General features: G+C 55.9%; 1 protein-coding gene across 3 annotated transcripts in view; it reads left to right on the top strand.

Annotated features, from left to right (window-relative positions):
- PLCG2 (phospholipase C gamma 2) overlaps positions 1-19,439 on the top strand; it is a 114,322-nt gene that overhangs the window by 59,371 nt on the left and 35,512 nt on the right. For all 3 annotated transcript variants that reach the window (XM_040982311.1, XM_040982313.1, XM_040982312.1), the window contains 10 exons: positions 2,536-2,620; positions 3,444-3,527; positions 7,655-7,698; positions 8,931-9,003; positions 11,603-11,704; positions 12,728-12,846; positions 13,296-13,381; positions 14,147-14,267; positions 16,423-16,591; positions 19,200-19,304. In XM_040982311.1, the coding sequence (XP_040838245.1) occupies positions 2,536-2,620; positions 3,444-3,527; positions 7,655-7,698; positions 8,931-9,003; positions 11,603-11,704; positions 12,728-12,846; positions 13,296-13,381; positions 14,147-14,267; positions 16,423-16,591; positions 19,200-19,304 (988 nt within the window). The remainder of the gene's footprint in view (positions 1-2,535; positions 2,621-3,443; positions 3,528-7,654; positions 7,699-8,930; positions 9,004-11,602; positions 11,705-12,727; positions 12,847-13,295; positions 13,382-14,146; positions 14,268-16,422; positions 16,592-19,199; positions 19,305-19,439) is intronic.

Here is a 19,439-nt window from a genome sequence, read left to right as displayed (position 1 = left end):
CCTCTCTGTATATCCGCCTTTCCAATAAAAAAATAATAAAAATAAATCTTTAAAAAAAAAAAAAAGAAAGAAAGATGGAGTAGTCGGGACGTGGGCTTCCCGAGTGGCGATGACACTTGCCACCACACGCCCCTGTGCACCTGCTCTTCTCTCAGCGCTGGCCGGGACGCGGGGAGGACTGAGCAGGGCCTCCCAGCAGGCAGCTGGGGGCCCAGTTAGCCCCTTGAGCACACACGGGCGTCATGGGCTGCTGGTCAGGAGTCTTGCTCATTAAAATGGCCTGGGCAGTATTGGCCACGTCTGTGCAGAGCGTTGCTGTACACATCCTGGTGGCTTCGTCCTACGCCTGGCCTGCGGCATGGAAAATTTTACACCTCCACTGGCTCAGATTCAGCGACTCGTGGGCGGGGCTTAGGAATCTACATTTTAGTGCAATCCCAGGCTGTCCAGGTGCTGCCTGGGTACTGGGGCTCTCCTGTCCATTTGGGGGCCAGCTAATCAGTAGCATTGTTTATTATCACCATGGTTCTGGTTAGGAGCTGGGGGTGCTGGAGGTGTTGGTCTGTCTAGCGTGAGGTTCATGGGGCTGGGTTAAAAGGGAAGGAGCTCTGATTTAGCGATGTCTGCCGTGGGAGAGGGAGGGGCTGGTGGTGGCCTGCAAGTGTGGGGTCATTTGGAATCATTCTACAACGGTTCTGAAACCAACAGAACTGAACTGAGTTGAGGCCTGGAGACTTGGCCTCAGCCTCTTCCGAGGCCACCGGCCAGAGCACCATGTGTGATGAGCGATTGTAGGAGAGTCGAGATGAGGTCTGATGGGACCCGCGTGCTGTGTGACCTTGGGGACTGAGTGAAAGGGCTTGCCTAAGGATACGGAAGGCACGGCCCCCATGCCAGGAGGAGCTCTGTGGCCCTAGCGTTGACCTCCAGGAGCGACCGTAGGGCCAGGTGCACAGGCACGCAGGGTCCCCACTGCTCCCTGGGTCCTGAGCAGCTTCTAGGGGTGGGATGGGTGCTTTGCCCAGCTGCAGCCTGGACCCCTGCAGGCATGCAAGGCTTCCCTTCCTCCTAGGATGAAGCCCACTCCAGACCCTGTCTCTGTTCTCTCTTTTTAATTACTTTAATTTATTTTTGTTACATAGTAATTCTCCCAAAATTAAAGGTGAGTGGTCACAAACAAAATAGCCATTTCTTAACTCCCCACCCCGGTAACAATTCCACCCCAGTTACAATACAATTAAAACAGCAATATTACATCAAATGGAAATTTTCTGAAATTTTTTTAAACTTAGCAGTTTATAGTATTCAAGCAAGATCTCTGGTCTCTCTTGCAGCCAGCCCCTGCTGCTCCTCGCTGCCCTCCTGCTGCGTCCCAGCTCTGCCCCGGCCAGGGGTGGGGCAGAAAGACCCTAGGGGAACACTCCCCATCCCCCAAAGGCTGCTGCCTGCAGGTGCTTGCCATGGCTCTGGGCATCTCCTGGATGAACCAAGCTGCTGGTGCCTGCCCCGCTGTGGCTGGGGCTGGGGAGCAGCTGGTTGGGAGGGCGGAAAGGGGTCAGTGGCATTCAGGGGTCCCCACTGGATAGTCCCATCTATCTCCCCCTGAGGCTGAGGGGGAAGCTGGGTCATTTGCTGCCTGCAGCCCGAGGCCGGTCCCTTTTGGACCACATCCTGCCAGACACTTGCCTCTCTGGCCACAAGGGCCGGAGCCCCACCCACCGCTCTCGCCCCTCCGTCCTGTTGTGGACAGGTGGGGGTGGGGCGTGTGAGTCTGGCACCCGACCTCCCAGAGCCTCAGTTTCCCCACCTAAGAGATGGAGGCAGTGGTTCTACTGAGACCTGTTGAAGGATTGAGTGTTCTGATAGGCCTGTGTGGGCCTGGAGGGATGCTCGGTGCCCATCAGCCTGGCACTGTCCCTGCTGCAGTTTGGGTGCCGTCCCCTTGGCTGGACTCCGTTCTCCCCTCTGTTTGCATGAGTCTTGTTGAAGCCTGGTACCAAGAAGGCACACTTGTCCTGGTTGTGTGACTATGATATTTGAAATTTGATTCTGATCAGATTGTGTTGCTGTCCAGCTTTGACCTTGAGTAAAATGTGCCCCATAGCCTCTGGCCTTGGCCATTGTGAACCCTGGCTGGAGGGCAGGCTTGGCATGGGGTGCAGGTGGCATTGCCTCTTGACACCTCAGGCTAACCCTGCACCTGATAGGTGTCCAAGCATGGTGGCCGCGGCTCTTCTGCTCATCTCCAGCCTTTGGTGACCTCCCCTTGCTTTGAACCCTATGGCATCAGTAGCCCGAGGTCCTCTGGCCATCTGACCCCAAATCCTGCTCAGCCCTGCCTCCCATGTGACCCACAGTCGGGGCCTGTCCATGTACCAGGTGCCTCCTCCCTGTGGGCCTTTTTTGGTTAGCACCTCTGGACAGGTGTCAGTGGGCTTTCTCTGGGTGTGGGAATGGTGGGGGGCTGATATCAGTGTCGCTGCACCCCCTGTCCCAGCCCCCGAGGCTGACGGACCTGAATTTTCTCTTTGACAGCGTCAGCCTCCGGGAGCTGAAAGCCATCCTCCCGCTGGTCAACTTCAAAGTGAGCAGTGCCAAATTCCTCAAAGACAAGTTTGTGGTGAGTTGTGTGGGCTCAGCCTGGGAACTGCAGGGTCTGGGGCCACCCACAGCTCCTCCCGCAGACACAGGTGGCGTGGAAAAGGGCTCCTGAGAGAGTGCTGGGCCTCTGGAGTGTTTCAGTCTCAGGCCGGCTCTGCCGAGTGGCCAGACTCGGGCAGGCTGAGCTCTCTCATTCCCCTTCCGGTCTTCCAGTTGGGGTGCTCACGCTGCTGGCAGAGGAAGCAGCAGAGCCACTCCCGGAATGACCAGGTGGAGAGCGGCAGCCAGGGGGATCCCGCATGGCAGGGGACAGAGATGGGGAGGCCTCTGCTGCATGGAGCCGGGCCTTCTGAAGGTGACAACTCGTGTGGCTTCAGGGAGACCCTCAGGGTGGTGCAGAGATGCTGAGTGTCTGCAGGGGTCCCATGAACTGCCCAGCACCATGAGGCTCAGGCCATGGCTGGATTGGAGCTGAGCTCTGTCAGACAGCAAAGCCTTGGCCACATTGTCTCCTTTGGTTGTCTTTAAGCAAGGTGGTGTGCTTACCCTGCACGTGTGCCTGGATCTGGAAGTCAAGAGTAAGTTTTCTGGCCTCCAAAGCAGGGAGTTGGTCATTGTGGTTCTTGGAAACCTGGCTGCGACCCTCCGCCTTCTGGGCTCAGGAATGGATGGTTTATTCACACCCTGGCAGGAGAATCAGAACGCTGTGTCCCATGCAGGTTGCAGGCACCGCAGTGTGGGTGTAGCCGGTGTCACAGCGAGAAGGTTCTGTTTGTGTAAGCAGTGAGCAGCGCTCTCCCGGTGGGCATGACAAGTTATGTGGTCACTCTTTCTGTTCACAGGAAATAGGCACGCACAAAGATGAGCTCAGCTTCGAGCAGTTCCATCTCTTCTATAAAAAGCTGATGTTTGAGCAGCAGAAATCGGTAAGAGTGAATGTCCAGAGGGTGTTTCCGGTTTCCCTGTGTCCCAGGATGCCTGGGAAGCCCCTACCTGCCAAGGAAATGCAGAATGGGAGAGAGAGCAAAGTGGCTATGGCTCTTCAGAGCTGTAATGGGATGGCACGGATTTTCCCGCTGGCACTGCCCATGGGTGGGCTTGGAGTTTTAATCTTAAAATGAGTGCAACTGACGGTAAGGTTTAATCTTATTCTAGAAGAAAATTTGGCAAATTATTGATAGCTGTAATTTTTGGGCTGAAGGATTATGTGTGTGTGTGTGTTTTTTTTTATGTGTTTAGATTCATATTTTTTATTTTTTAAAAATTAAAATAATAGGGGCAGATTCTGGGCTGGTGGGTGAGATGCTGTTAAGATACTTCTCGGCCCCAGGGTTTGGAGCCCAGCTTCTTGCTCATGCAGAGCCTGGAAGCCAGCAGTGGTGGCTCACAACACTGTCACCCACGTGGGGGACGTGAATTAAGTTCCCAGCTCTGACCCGGCCCAGTTCCAGCTGTTGTAAGCCTTTGGGTCTGTCTCTCTAAGAAATAGACGCTCTTAAAAGAGAGAGACATGTGTGCTTTGACCTGGAAGCAGGGCATCTCTTTGCCAAAGGGAAAGCCTTAGAGCCTCATGGTTTGCCCAGTTTGTTGACCTGTGCTGACAAAACGTAGGTAAGCCACTGACTGGACGCCCCAGTGCAGCATGTCCCATGCCACATGCCACAGCCAGGTCAAGTGCTTGAGTTGGTTCTGTTGATCTGGTAGGATCATGCAAGGATCAGGGTTGAATTTGTTAGAGAATACACATTCTTCCTTTGTGTGTTTAAGCACAGGGAGAAAGACTGGGAGGAGCCCCAGCTTACTCTCAGCACTGATGAATGCGTGTGCTCTTGATGTGTTCTAAGTAGCAGGCATACAGAAGAGATTTTCTGTACCATGTACCAAGAACACGGGTGGGCTGCAGGGGGCATCCCAGGGACAGCTGGGCGGGAGAAGGGCGTATGGGGGCTTGGAGCAAAATGGATTGAGTTTGGCCAATGCTTACTTCTTGCCTCAGGCTGCCCCTCTGTGTGATGGAGGTGGTGATACTGGCCTGCCTGGCACTGGGAAACCCTGGAGAGAGCTTACAGGAGCTTGTAGGTGATGCGTGGCAATGGCCAGGAGTCGCTGGTGAACTGCCTTTGCTGGCCAGGACCACTGGCAGAGAGCACTTGATGGGTCGCTGTTGGCCGTGGAGCTTGAGATGGATCTGAAGCAGAGGAATGGGAGGAGTGGGTTGGGAAGGCCGCCCTGAGGAAGGTGCACACTTGTGCTGCAGTGTTCCCTTGCCCATATAATGCTTACTCGCGGGTCTCCAGATGGAGGCGGGTCACACATAGGGATCGGGAGAACTGCGCTCCAGCCTCGGCTTGACCTCCAACTGACCAAGCAATGTTGGGAAAGTCGGCCTCTCCCTTCTCTGCCTTCTCTGTAAAGTTGAAAGCATTGTGTCAGGTCAGGGGTTACAAAACTTGTAAAACTGCATGTCCCTACTCCTCCTGGTAAGACCCCAACAACAACAGCAAAGCCAACTTCTTGAGAGCCAGTCACAGCACTTTGATGGTTCAAAATCTGATCTTTGTTGGTGGTCGGTTCATACTGGAGGACCGTAAAGATGATTTGGTGACGGCGTGCTTATGAAATCCAGGGTAGTGGCAGCTCCTGTCTCCCGAGTAATTGCAAGTGATAGTTAAAGCAGTTTTGTTGTTGTTACCTTTGTCAGAGAGAGCAAGCATGCGAGAGTGGGAGCACCTCCCACCTGCTGGCTCCCCTAAGGCTGGTCACAGTGGAGGCTGGACCGGCTGCAGCCTGGAGCCTGGGACCTCCATCCGGGTCTCTCACACGGAAGGCAGCGCAGCAGCCCCTTGAGCCATCACCCGCTGCCTCCAGGGTGTGCGATGGCTGGAGTTGGGAGTGGGGCACGCTGGAGCGGCTGGGTCTTAATTGCATTAATAGTTTGCTTTGAATTTCAATACGCATTCCCGTCAGATGGCAGCTGGAGCTTGTGGATAGTCTCTGCAGCCCAGGGCTCCTTTGCGCACAAGAAGTGTTTCAACCTGTACTTTTTATGTTGGTGGTGATGGTGGACGAGGGGTGGTGTGTGTGTGTGTGTGTGTGTGTGTGTGTGTTTAGGTAAATCTGAGGCAGAGTTTTTCAGGATTCCTGAACCCTGGGCACCCTCAACTGCCACCCCCTGGTGGCTGGAATATGACATTGCACTTGATGCTGGTTGTAGTAAGTGTGTGGATTTAAAATCAGCTGCCGGCAGGTAAAACTTGGCCAGATGTATATTCAAATTCGGATATTTGGGTGCTCATGAAAACGTTGACCTGCAGCTGTGAGAGGGAGCCTCTCCCTTAGCCTCCTCCCCCACCACACTGTTGATATCGCCTGTCCCGGGGCCACAGGCTGCTGACTAACCCCCAGCACGCGAAGGCCCAGCTCCCCGGCCCGCCCATGGCGGAGTGGAGTTCTGTGGCTTGCATGTGAGTGACAGAATAGCTGCCGGTCACCTGGACAGTGTCCGTCGTCCTGGCCATCATGTCACTGACTGTGCTCCTTAACTAGCACCTGCCCTGACCCGGGCTGCCAGCGCAGGGGGAGCCTGGTGGCAGGGGTGACACTGCGTCAGGATGCCAGGGCCACGAGGTGACTCATGCCGGATCTGCCTGTCCAGGGAGAGACCCTTCAGGCTGCTGAGATGCTGCATGGTTTCCAGCTTGAGGTTGCCGGTTCCCCCTGGTGTCCAGCCACCTGCCTGCCTTGTTTCTTATCCAGCTGCCTGCTAAGGGTCTGGGAAGGTGGTAGAAGATGGTCCAAGTGCCCAGGCCCCCTGTGCCTTAAAGGGGACCCATAAGAAACTCTGGGCTCCTGTTTTCAGCTTGGCTCAGCTCCCCGATTACAGCCATCTGAGGAGTGAACCAGTTGGGTGGAAGATCTCTCTCTCCTCTGACTTTCAAATAAGTAAAAATAAATCTTTAAAAAGGTATGCTGTTTTACCAGAAATAGATGAGGTATGTGTGGTTTCACGTGCAGAGTGCATACATGTATGGTACATCTGTGTGTGTCTTTGTGCCGATGAGCAAGAGGTGGTCAGAGGGGAAACTGGGAGGAGTGCTTCCTGGCGCCCCCTTGTGGAGAAGCGTCTTCATTACATCAACGGTCCACCAAGAGTAGGGTGGCGATGTCCAGCGGTTTTTGTTTTGTTTTGTTTTTAAAATTTATTTTTCATGATAGTTATTAGGGTGATATGGGTCAAGGGCTATAGGAAGGTGGGTGAGGTCACCATTTCCACTTTCTTTTTTTCTTTCCTGTATCTGGGAGAAGGGGCAGAGGACAAGCAGAGAGGCCACACCCAGCCTCCCAAATGCCCTGCACCCTGGGATGGAGGACAGCCACCCCACACCACCCCAGGGTCCCCGATGTGGAGCATGCTCAAGGATCCTGCTCAAGAGGCCTCGGTAGTTCAACAGTTGGCAGTTACTGCCCACCTCACCACTCCAAGCATGGCGAAATCACTGGTTGACATAGTCCAGTGTTTAGTTCTTGAATTCGGAGCTTAGAAAGACCTCTGCTGCTGCAGTGAGGATCCGAGTGTGGGGACTGCAGATGCTGGACCGGGCGTTCTCAGTGGCCGTGTCCATCGGGCGGTGGTTTGAGTGCGACTGGGCAGAGTCGGATGGCATATGGGTACATGCTTTGCCAGGCCCTTTCCCTCCTGGGAACAGTCCTTATGGAGATGCCGTGTGTGGGGGGATGCCAAGGGCGGGAAGTGGAAAGCCTGCAACAGAAGCACGAGTGTGAGGCTTAGGTGTACTGCAAAGTCATTGAAGGCACGGGCATATCGTGGGGGGAGCCGACCAGTGTCCTGGAGTGACCTCACATCAGCAGCAGGGTCCCAGGCAGGGGTGTCCCTGCCTTTGGCTTCCTGGGTTTCCGTCACTCACGTTAGCCTGTCTCTAGTGGACACAGATGGCGGCCGCGATGACCCGGCTGCCGAGGTTGTCCCGTTGCGTGGTGGGTTGGCTTGTATCATGGTCTTACTTTGATGCATCTCATCTCTCTTCTGTTTCAGATCCTTGATGAGTTCAAGAAGGATTCCTCCGTGTTCATCCTGGGGTGAGGGACGTCTTGTGGGGTGGTTGTGCCTGGTGCTGTGCCGGGCACTGCTGTCCTGTGTGTGGGTCTCGGGGTGGGGCCGCCTGCGAGTGGTTGTTGGTGATGTTGGGGCTGGGGTGCCCTCCCGGGGACTCCCACATCTGCCATAGTGATCACAGTGGACAGTAGGGGGAGCGGTGTGGGGAGTATGGAAGCCTGGTGCCTCAGAGATGGACTTGGAGCCAAAGACAGGCTATGGTGGGCAGTGTTCATGGCCGTGTCGTTCCTGGTAAAGCAGATACTGCTGAGTTGACGTGAGTTGGAGCCTGTAACATGCACAACACACATCGTAAATAGTGATTCAGTTACAGTAGGTGCTGCGGGCTTTGTCAGAACCTTAGCCGTGCGTCAGAATCCCCTGATCCAAGTTCGTAGGGTGTTTCCTGCCAGCCAAGACTGTCTGATGGGGGAAACACTTTCTACGGAGTTAATGACATTGAGAGTGGTCTGTGGCCTGTTCCCTGTGTCCCTCTCTGAGCCCGGGCCCAGGCGGACCCAGGGACCCAAGGACACTGCGGTGGCCCCGGTTTGGCCTTGTGTTTTTGCAAAAGGCTGACAAGATCTGGTAAGGCTTGGAGGGGATTCAGGTGCAAAGAGACCTGTCCCCCAGCCTCTGCACTCCCCAGGACCACCTAAGGAGCTGCCAGTGTGAGGTCTGGCTGGCCTCTGCTTCCCCGGGCTGGGGTCCTGCCCTTGCTTGGGGTGGGGCAGAGGTTTCCCACCCAGCCAGGGAGAGCTCACCCCTTACTGGTACCGCCCACACCTCAGTGTGTTCAGGGGCCTCATATGGTGCCCAGCCGTCATGGGGCCCTGTCAAACCTGGGAGGTAGCCGTAGCTCCTGCTCTGGGGGCTCCCCTGCAGTCCTGTCCCCCCCGTTCCTTTGCAGGTGGGAATGCCCTAAACCCCTCCTGGTTCACAACTTCCTTCCCTGATGTTTCTCTGCTGTTTGTCCCATAAGCTGCCCTGGACCTCCAGCTGGGACTCTGGGACCCTTTCTGCCGCTCCCTCATGGCCCCCTACTCCTTGTCTCTCTGCACTGCATCTCCACTGCCCTGACCCTCTCAGAACTCACAGCATGGGACGCCCCGGGAGTAGCTCTGGGCAGATTCCCGGGCCCGTCCCTGCCCGGTGCCAGTGTGGGGAGCTGTGGGTGATGGTACCCCTCTGAATGCCCTCCCTTCCCCCGAGGCAGGAACACAGACCGGCCTGATGCCTCTGCGGTCCACCTGCACGACTTCCAGCGCTTTCTCTTGCATGAGCAGCAGGTAAGAAGGGAGTGGGGGCTGCGGGGATGGAGGATGCAGAGGAGTTTCTGGGACCCGTGCTCGCCCGGCCATCTGCATCATGGGACGGTTCATTTTGCTGTCTTCAGCTGTGGCCTCAGAACAGTGTAGAACATTCCAGGCTGGGTGGAGGCTGAGGGCTGACCCCAGCTTCCCCAGCAGGTTCTCGGGGGTCCCTTCCCAGGGTGTTGACCCAGCCTGCCAGCTCCTTGGAGGTGAACTGGCACCGCTCAGACATCTAGGGATGCTCCGGTTGTGACCATGTAGGGACGCTCCTGGCTCCGCATCAGTGTCCGGCCACCAGGGCCGAGGCCACGGAGGCCACCGGAAGCGTTTCCTCCTGGACTGGCAGCCATGTGCACCCAGCTCCGTCCTCTTTCAACAGGGTTGGAGCTCTCCACGGTCAGAGCCCAGGGAGCAGAGAGGATGGTGCTGCTTGGGTTGTGTGTGCGCACGCTCATGCTCGTGTGGATAGTCATGCATGGACACACACATACATGTACACAGCCACGGTCACACGGATAGTCACACGCATGTGTGCACGCCAAGCACATGTTCATTCACGAGCAACATGATGCACGCATGTGTGCACACGAGCACACGTGTCTGGGTAGTCCCTTATGTGTGTGCATGCATGTGTGCACATGAGCACATGTGTCTGGGTAGTCCCTTATGTGTGTGCATGCATGTGTACACATGAGCACACGCGTGTTCACTCAGGCTCACACACACAATTTTTGTGTCCATACAGTCATGTTTTTTCCCCCCTTAGTTTCTTGGAGTTTTAAAAAAATAACTCAAAGAGTGGTTTTAGATTCACAGCAAAACTCACTTCAGCTTCTTTTTCCACGGTTTTACTGTAGAACATCTCTCACACAGAGCACTTCAGCTCAAAGTGAAGCAGAAACGTGGGTTTTCTGGGCCCAGGCACTCTGGAAATGAATGCAGTTTCTAGAGACAGTCCCAACCTTGTCCCCGCTCATTTGCGGGACGTTCGGTCGCAGGCAAGCACTGACGTAGAAGCGGAAGCCATACTTGCACGGTTCATGTCGCCAGCATAGCGTGTACTGTCAGGTCACAAGGCAGGGCATCCGTGGAGGCTGGGGGAGGTGAGTGAATGGGGTCAGGCGAGTCGCTTGGCCAGCCAGAAGCTGAAGGAGAGGACTAAAGGGTATAAGTTAATGTTCTTGGGCACAATGACATGCAGGAGTCACGGGCAGCAGGGAGAGACCAAGCCTGGAATAGCCACCTGGTAGGCTTGCCTGTCGATGTAGCTGTAGCCCCACCTAGTGGTGATCAGTTTTATTGCAAGGAGATTGGCAAGTGTCCGCGATCCGGCGCCTTTGCTGGGCCACCCTTGGAGAGCCGGCTTGTGGGGCCACCTAGCAGTGGGCAGCCTGGGGCTCCTGTGTGGGGTGTGTTTGGGGTGATGAATATTTACCTTATGACTGCTGTGCGCCAGGGTGCGGGAGCTTTCCTGGAGGGTTACATTATTTCCTGCCTGCCCATTTTTAATGGAAATGAAGGCTTACAGCTCATTTAATTTTCCCTTAGGGCATGAGTTAAAACTAAACAAACAAACAAAAAAAAAACACTCTAAAGCCATGGATGAGGGGTGTCATGGTAGACAGGGGGTGAAAGGTCAGTCTGAGGACCAGTCTATTGGATTACCTAATGGCTGGGAGCTCTGGTTTTCCCATTGGTGTGACCCAGAAAATGACACCAAGCCCCCGGGTTGTGCAGGGCGCATTCAGGTGGAGCCACTGCGTGAGCAGAGCTGAGCACACCGTGGGGCTGCTGGGAGGCGGTGTAGCCTGTGGCCCTGAGTCATTGTTGAGCGAGACTGTGGGTGCCTCCCTGCAAGACCCCACGCCAAGCAGCTGCACCCCTTACCTGCTAGCATGGCAAGGTTTTCACCTCATTTGGGGAGAAAGTTTCTACCGAGCTGGTGCAGCTCCAGGTGCTGCTGTGGTATTCCTTGGAGTTTCAGGGCAGGGAAACCCCAGGGGTTTTATGGTCATGTTAATTGCTGTTTGGTACCTGAGGGCGTGGCTTGGCTGGCCCCTTAAAGAGGCCGTGAGATGTGACTTTTGATGTATTTGGAACTCTCGCCCATTCCTACGTGATCCTGCGTGATCTCTGTGATGTCCCTGACCCTCTGTGTCATTGTCACTAAGCTATCAGTGGCAACGAGTGACCCACAGAGCTACTATGGTCATCCAGGTAGACTGGGGAAGTTGGGTGAGTCCACCCCAGCAGGTGGCGTGACCCCTGCTGCTTCATGCTAGATTCATGTGAAAAGCCAGCAGGGGCAGCAGCTGGCCACCCACAGCCCACAGGCCAAATGCTTATTTTGCAGGTAACTTGTTCTCAGCTGTCTAGTTTGCCTGCTGACCCCGGGTGGCCCTCAGATCCTGAAGTGTGGATTTTCTGGCTGGACACAGAACACGCTGGCCACCCCAGGGGGAGGGCTGTGTGCGCCAAGAGGCCTCAGTCTGGACAACCTGGCTGTGACTGGGTGGGCCCGAGGGGTGAGGGTCCTTCCCTTTTGGTGACTTTTGGGCTTCTCTGTCCTGTGAAGGAGCTCTGGGCCCAAGACCTAAACAAGGTGCGCGAGCGGATGACCAAGTTCATTGACGATACGATGAGGGAGACGGCCGAGCCCTTCTTGTTTGTGGATGAGGTGAGTGGGCTGAGCTGCTTGGGGGCCCCGCCCGACCTGGGATTCCTGTCTGTCTCCACTCCACCCCAGCCCAGGTCACCTTTGCAGTTCTCTTCCGTGGGAGGATGTGGCTGTTCCGTGCTTGGCCGGGGAGGTCAGTCCTCCAGCAGCCAATGGCCTGGGTGCGTTTCTGACCTTTGCCACTAGAGGGCAACAGCCAGCAGGTTGAGAGCCATACAGGTGAAAGATTGAAGGATTGATGGGCGCCTGCCCATCAAATATAGGGTGGACCCCTTGTAGTTGACCCCGTGGTGCTTGCCTCCAGGCAGAATAGCGTAGCCCCCAGGGCACTGTAGCTTCTTGTTGATTGACTTAAATATTTAGTTATTTGCAAGAGTGAGAGTTACAAAGACGGCACTGCCAGCCCTTGGTTCACTGCCCCCAGATGCCCACGATGGCTGGAGGTCTCCTGGGAGGTAGAGGGGTTTGCAGTCCTGGTCTCTTGTGGGGGGAGGTGTTGCAGGAACTCGAGTTCTTGAGCCAGTGCCACTGTCTTCCAGGATTGGCATTTGACAGGGAACCGGAACTGGGTTTCTGACAGACTGCAGGTGTCTTAGCCGTTAGACCAGAAACTGCCCCCACCCTCTTTTTTTCTAAGGGGTGTAAGTGCTTGGACTGTTACCACCCACATGGGGGCCCCAGACGGAGCTTGTGGCCTTGGCTGGCCCAGCCCTGGCTGTTGTAGCAATGGAGAGTGATCCAGGGGATGGAAGATTCTTTCTCTTTCTCTCTAGTATGCTCCTATTTAAAAAAATAATGATTTTCCCCCCTGGGAATTGGGATGTGAAATTTCCCACCTTTTTGGAGTTGAATCTGGTTATGCTGTTGGGATGCATACTCATGTGCTGATAGGGCCCGTGGCAGTCTGAACCGCCATGGCAGCGATGTGGGTCATGGGACTGGAAGCTCCTCCCCTGCCCAGTCCCTTCCCTGGCCGCAGGTCAGCAGCCATCGGACCCCACCTCTCCTGTGTGTGACTTTCAGTTCCTCACGTACCTGTTCTCGCGAGAAAACAGCATCTGGGATGAGAAGTACGACGTGGTGGACATGCAGGATATGAACAACCCCTTGTCTCACTACTGGATCTCCTCGTCCCACAACACGTGAGTTCCATGACGGACGCTCCCGTGTGCTCGTCTGGAGGACTGTGCTAGACAGCGGGCACCACACTTCTCTGACTGGAATCTGTGGAACCTTCTGGAGGGGGCTTGGGGTACACTTTCCCCTCCCAGTTGACATGGCAATGAGAAGCCCCTCTCTGTAGCCCTGCAAAGCAAGTTGGCAAAGTTGCTTTGCACAATTTGGGCGTCCTGAAGAGAAGCAGTTCTGCTGGTCATCAGACTGCTGTTTGCAGATCATGTAGTGTGTGCTTGCCACCTACTGGGGGGACAGGCAGCGAGATGGGAACAACCTTACCTTCCTGCTCATGGCCTGGACATGTGCTGTCTCAGTGGTCACCCTAAATCTCAGGCGTTTGACTTGGCAACAGCCTTCCTTGAGTTGTCCTAGATGGGAAGATCTCTGGACCCCACCTGCTTCTCTCCCGACTCAGGTACCTCACTGGGGACCAGCTGCGAAGCGAGTCATCCACAGAAGCCTACATCCGCTGCCTGCGCATGGGCTGCCGTTGCATCGAATGTGAGTGGCCACATCCTGGCCGAGGCAATGCCATGCGTGAAACCTGGTGGTGGGCAGGCAGGGCAGGCCAGGACAGACAGAAGAGCCTGTCGCTTCTGCAGACAGCATGGAGCCCAGGACCTGCCGCGTGGTCCTCACGACAGAGCCCAGGGGTGCTTTGGTTCGGGGCCTGTCCCCATCTGACTGGGGCATCAGTGCCAAAGATAGTCTACTTGTCTTGAGAGTTCCGCACTTCCTCTGGAGCTGGTTCTAGAGGAGAATGCATCCGTGTCCCTGAGGACTAGTAACCATATATCCCATGTCACCTGCACGGCTGGGGTGACCCCAGTCTCACATCCTTTTTCTCCTATGGTCCAACATCTAGTTCCTCGATCTATAGTTCATAGTTACCCCACAGATGTCTGGGTTCATGCTTTGATTTGCTGCAATGCCTCTGCTGGGGGCTGAAGCTCTTGTCCCGTGGGAATGTTTAAGTGACATGTTGCAAAAGCGTCTCATTCACTCTTTACTGTGTGCACCTGCAGAGATGCAAGCCGAAATGAACAGGTGACATCAGACAATAAAACACACTGTAGTCACTTGTGGGGATGCTAGGTGTCACATGACGTAAGCCCACAGATAGCCACACGGGTGCAGGTGAGCCCCCATGTTGGTGGCCCTCTGGGTCCTGCTAGCTGAGCTGGTGTGGGGTGGGGCTGGCTGCAGTTTGGCCTGCTATTAGTGAACGTGAGCGGTGGAGTTGAGACTGCTGCTTTTCTGCCCTAGTGGACTGTTGGGACGGACCCGACGGAAAACCCATCATCTACCATGGCTGGACGCGGACCACCAAGATCAAGTTCGACGACGTCGTGCAGGCCATCAAAGACCACGCGTTTGTCACGTCCAGGTCAGTTGACAGGTTTCCTGCTGGCCTTTAAAGAAGGGCAGCTGGGATGGGGCGGGCAGGCAGATGGACAGACAGATGCTGCCCAGCAGCCAAGAGGTGTGAGCTGCATCCTAAGCCTCGGCTGAGCGTTGGTGCCCCACCCAGGTCGAGAGTGAAGGAGGCTGCCTGGGGCTCCTCACTGCCTCTCCTGTGCACCCCTGCATTCTCTACCTGAACCCCCGTTCTAGAGCCTACCCAGGGAGAAGGGCTGTCAAAAGTCCCTTTTTTCTGGAATTCCTCTTTGCTGCCCAGTCTTCTGGAGGCCTGTGGGATCCAAAGCATGTCTTAAGATGTGGCAGTGGGGATTGCAGGGACCTGCCAGGGTTGTGCTGTGGGATGAGTGTTTTGTGCTGTGTCTGGGGTGCTGTGGGTGTGTGGGAACTCGATGTGTCATTTGCATTGCACGTCTATGCCAGGCTGTCTCTTCCCCTGGTGGGAAAACTCTCCATCGGTGCCTGCTGTTTCTCTGCTTGGCAGCGTCCCAGCCCCTGTTAGTGCCCAGGAGGCACCGAAGGACGCCTGCTGGGGGTCGCCACTCCCTTGAGTCGGCTTTCTGGGAGCACAGGTGTTTGTGGCCGAGAGTTGGTCTTAGTGCACGGAACATGTCCTTGAACCTGTGCCTGGTGTTCTCATGTGCATTTTTCATGTGTATTGAAAGATCCCTTGTATGCAGGAATTTGAACGTTGTTTTACACCGAGATAAATTTCTATTAATGTTTTGAAGTCCCATTATACACATATGTAAATGATAAATATATACACATATGTGCAAATACAAAAATGTACAAACATATCTATGTTCAGTTTATACGTGCAAACATATATACCCATCTTCAAATGACATGCCAACAATATATGCACATGAACTCAAATGACAAATATCCCTAGAAATACACACGCATGCTCAAATGACGTGTCAATATTGGTGGGCTTGTGTTTGTGGAGTCGCCTGCTCTCCAGGACTTGAGTGTGTCTGAGGCTGTTGGCAGGTGCACAGGGTGCTGGGAAGTGTGTTATGTGGCTTGCAGGTGCCCACCGGGGTCGGGCCCAGTAACACCGTGTCGTCCCGTTGTAGTTCCTGTTACGTGGATGAGAGGCCCCTTGGCCATCTGAGGGCCAGATGTTTCCTTTCTGCACTTTTCCTTGGTGACTGCTGTTCATGATGGCCCCAGGCACGGGCCTGAGGGGCAGCACAGTGGGAGAAAACGCACATGTTGAGGTGGCCCTCGTCCCAGTGTACGTGGTGGCTGTGCATGTGTCATCAGTGAACACTGATGTTACCTTTAAGCAGAAACGGACGTGAAGCAGGGTTGGGAGTGGTGGAGGTGATGGCTGTGATGCCTGCATCCCGCCTTGGAGGGCCGGGATTGGAGTCCCAGCTCCCCTCCCACTTCCAGGTTCCTGCTGAGGCACAGCAGGTGGTGGCTCAAGGGCATGCGTCCCCCACCCATGCAGGGGAGTTGGATGCAGTTCTGCACTCCTGGCTTGGACCTGGCCCAGCCCTAGCTGTTGCAGACATTTGGGGGAGTGAGCCAGTGGGGGACTCTGCCCTTCAAGTAGATGAGTAATATATTGATGAGTTGCTGAAAATCTTGTGACTAGAGGAGTCGTTTGCTCATAGGAATTTGCTAATCATTGTTGGTCGCAACCTTGAGGGCTTAATACTGCAGGATAATGAGAACTGCCTGTATATGCCCAGCTGTAAGTGCTGTAGGAATACCCACAGGGTTACTTGTCTGAAAATATATATTTATATGCTTGTATATGAGTAACATACGGATATGCAATCAGTGCTTACGTATCAGTGTATATGCTCAACCTGCACATGCACAAAGTGCATTTAGCATCTGTACAAAGTAACAAAGGCACTGCCATGGTGGAGGTGCCAGAGGGAGAGTGGTGTCGGTGACACCAAGGGTCACACACACACACACAGGCACCGCAGGGCTTGGAGCTGGGGTGGGTGTTAGGAGGGTGACTGGAGAACAGGGCTTGGGCGGACCCAGCCAAGTTCCAGCCTTGTGGAATCCTGGGGCCTGCAGGCCTTGGTAGGGGACAGATGGGGTGCCTAGGTGGGTGCCTGCTGCCCGTGCCTGAGCCGCCGCTCTCCCTGCAGCTTCCCGGTGATCCTGTCCATCGAGGAGCACTGCAGTGTGGAGCAGCAGCGCCACATGGCCAAGGTGTTCAAGGAGGTGCTGGGCAACCTGCTGCTCACCAAGCCTACGGAGGCCAGCGCTGACCAGCTGCCCTCGCCCAACCAGCTGCGGGACAAGATCATCATCAAGGTAGGTGCCTGGGGCGCTGTGCCTCTGTGCTCAGGGCACCGGCTAACCCGGCCCTGGATCCCAGATCCACTCTCCCGAGCACCACAAGACTGCCCGATGACTCTGTGTCCTTGCAGCTCAGGATGACAGCAAAACCCTTCTCCCAAGCTTGCAGGGTGTGCCATGGGCAGACCCAGGGTCTTCAGGCCCTGCTCTGCCAGCTCCTCGGGCATGAGCTGTCAACTGGGGTGTCACAGCCACCCCCATTCCACCCCCCACTGAGAACCATGGTTAGAATGCAGGGGTGGGTGTGAACTTGCATGGGAAAAACCTGCATCTTTTAAAATCAGCCTGTGTGTAGACCTTGGCATCTCCTGCTGCTGTGGATGTTGGCAACGCCGCTGAGGGCTTTGTCACCGGCAGAAGCTGTGGGTGTTTCCAGAACATGTTTGTGGTTGTCACGACCGTCTTTCCTGGCCTGTCCTTGTCATCACGTCCGAGTACAGGAGCTTAGATACGCCTCTGGCGCTGATAAGGCATTAGGAGGCGAGTGCGTCTATGAATAATTGCAGATACTTCTATTTGATAGCCCCATAATCGTGTTTCAGTGTCACCGAGTCCCTTTGGGATTCCTTAGTCATTCACATTCCAGGAGGCATCGTCCGTAGTTCCCAGTGTGTACTTGGCCGTTGTCCCCTCTGGTGGCAGTGCTGGCGTTTCTGCTCCTCTGGGTCCAGCCTGCTGGAGGGTGCTGGGCAGCTGGCGTCTGCTTAGTGGGTATGCGCTGGTGCCCACGCGTGTCCCTGCCTCTGGGGATCTGGCCTGAGAATGGTCACAAGGCCTGTGGCGGAGGCTGGGGTCTGGCCTCTGGCCAGGGAGTCACTCTCTCCCCTCACTCTGTGTCTCACTGCTGGCTGGCTCAGCGCAGCTGGTGAACTGCAGGTCGTGGCGGGAAGGGGCAGGGCGGCTCTGTAGGATCCCTCCCGTAGGGGTGCCAGGCCTGTGCTGAGGGCTCCACTCTCACAGTCATGGCTCCCCATGGCTCAGAGCCTCAGCACCCTGGGCAGCACGGGGCGCTCCCAGGAAGAGGGCAGGGCAGGGGTGCAGCCTCTTAGTGTTTGTGGTGTCTCTACCCTCTCTCTGGCTGGTAGGGCTTCAGGTGGCCCAGCTGTGTGTGTACTTCTGCCCACTTCCTTGTCCCAGCTCTTACCCTAAGATGGGGAGCACCCCTTTCCCGGCCCCCTCTCTCCTGTCTCCATGGGCTTCTGTGGTCTTTGCGTCCTGCCTTGGGAAAGGAGGCGGGAACAGCTTCTGCTGCCTCGTGCCTCTGAGACGGGCCCTGGCTGGGTGGCCTGAACTCTCCTGCCAGCTTTGTGTGGGTGCCGGCCAGCAGATCTCCCATCCCCCACCCACCCTGCAGGCATGGACAATGAGCCATGGAAGCCATATGGCTCCAACACTGTCACTTGGTCTCTTGCTGCCAAGGAAATAATTCAAGGCCAAGGTCCGTGACCTTGGGAGCCTGGTCCTCGGCCTGCACCATGTTCCTGATGGGGCCCTTAAGCCATCCTGGGCTGTTCACCTCCCAGACCTGTTGCTTTGCAGGAGCCAACAGGGGCTACCACATCCCTCTTTGACCAGTGATGTGACTGTCGCTCAGCTTGTCCCTCGGCTGAGGCCGCACAGCCGGGGAGGTAGTTGGCCGTGACTTCCAGGTCCGACTGCCGGCCTCAAGCCCCTTCTCTGAGGCGCAGCAGCCCTCGGTGTAGAAACATCATCCACAGTGGTGCTCAGACTCACCTCGGTGAGCGTTGTCGGCCCGGTCTTGGTGCGGCCACCGGCCTGCAGTCACACCGCCAATAACACAGCAACACAGCTGCTTGTACCCTGGTTTTCTTGCTCCAGATGCCCAGCGTGGCTTCCCCTGCCCTGCCCAGCCTCTGTGCCCCGGGGTGTGAGTGCTGGCCGCATGTGGGGACCCTTTATTTGCTGAGTGTTTCTGGAGCACTTTCTCTGGTGAGTGAGCTAAGTGGTGCCAGCACAGGAGATGCAGCAGGATGCCAAGCAAGATGCCCGCCTTGGGTTTGCACTCTTGTATGGGAACAAAGGAAACAAACTGATCCACCTGCGTAGGGCTGTGAAGATGGGAAAACCCAAGTGGGGATGGAGTGAGGGGGCCGCAACCTTGAGGCAGAGGGTGGGTCTGTTTTAGACATGGTGGGAAGGAAACCTACGATGAGGAGGCAGGCGGGCACACGAAGAGGGCATGTCGGGGCACTGGCCTTGGGGATTGCTGGCTACTGAGAAGTCCCGTGGCAGGTGGCCTGCGGCCTGGAGACCCTGGGATGCCGGTCCTGTGACTTCGGCAAAGTCTCTGGGTCTCAGCCGGGGAAGTCAAGGTGTGAGCCACTGCCCGGGGCTGGAGCCCAGAGGCCGGCAGCTGAGAAGCAGGGCAGGTGCCAAGGTGTCCTGCTCAAAGGGCCAGTGGCCAGTGCAAAGGCCCTGCGGTCGGGGAGATGCTGGTGCTGCTTGTCGGCCAGCCGGTGTGGATGGTCCCTTGCTGGCCATGCAGACCCCTGACTTTGGGTCTCGAGGGAGACAGCCACTGTCTTTCCCCTCCCCTCATTAGCATAAGAAGCTGGGCCCCCGGGGTGACGTGGACGTCAACATGGAGGACAAGAAGGACGAGCACAAGCAGCAGGGTGAACTGTACATGTGGGACTCCATTGACCAGGTGCGCTCCCCCAGCCCTGCCAGCTGCCTTTCTGGAAAGGTAGATATACAGAGAGATCTTCTGTCTGCTGGTTCACTCCCCGAGTGACCGCAGTGGCCGGAACTTGGCTGATCCGAAGTCAGGAGCCAGGATCCT

This window comes from Ochotona curzoniae, unplaced genomic scaffold (genome assembly GCF_017591425.1).
Source record: "Ochotona curzoniae isolate NIBS_2020 unplaced genomic scaffold, NIBS_Ocur_1.0 contig_3622, whole genome shotgun sequence".
In the NCBI taxonomy this organism is placed as follows: Eukaryota; Metazoa; Chordata; class Mammalia; order Lagomorpha; family Ochotonidae; genus Ochotona; species Ochotona curzoniae.
This window is presented reverse-complemented; position numbering and strand designations above follow the sequence as displayed.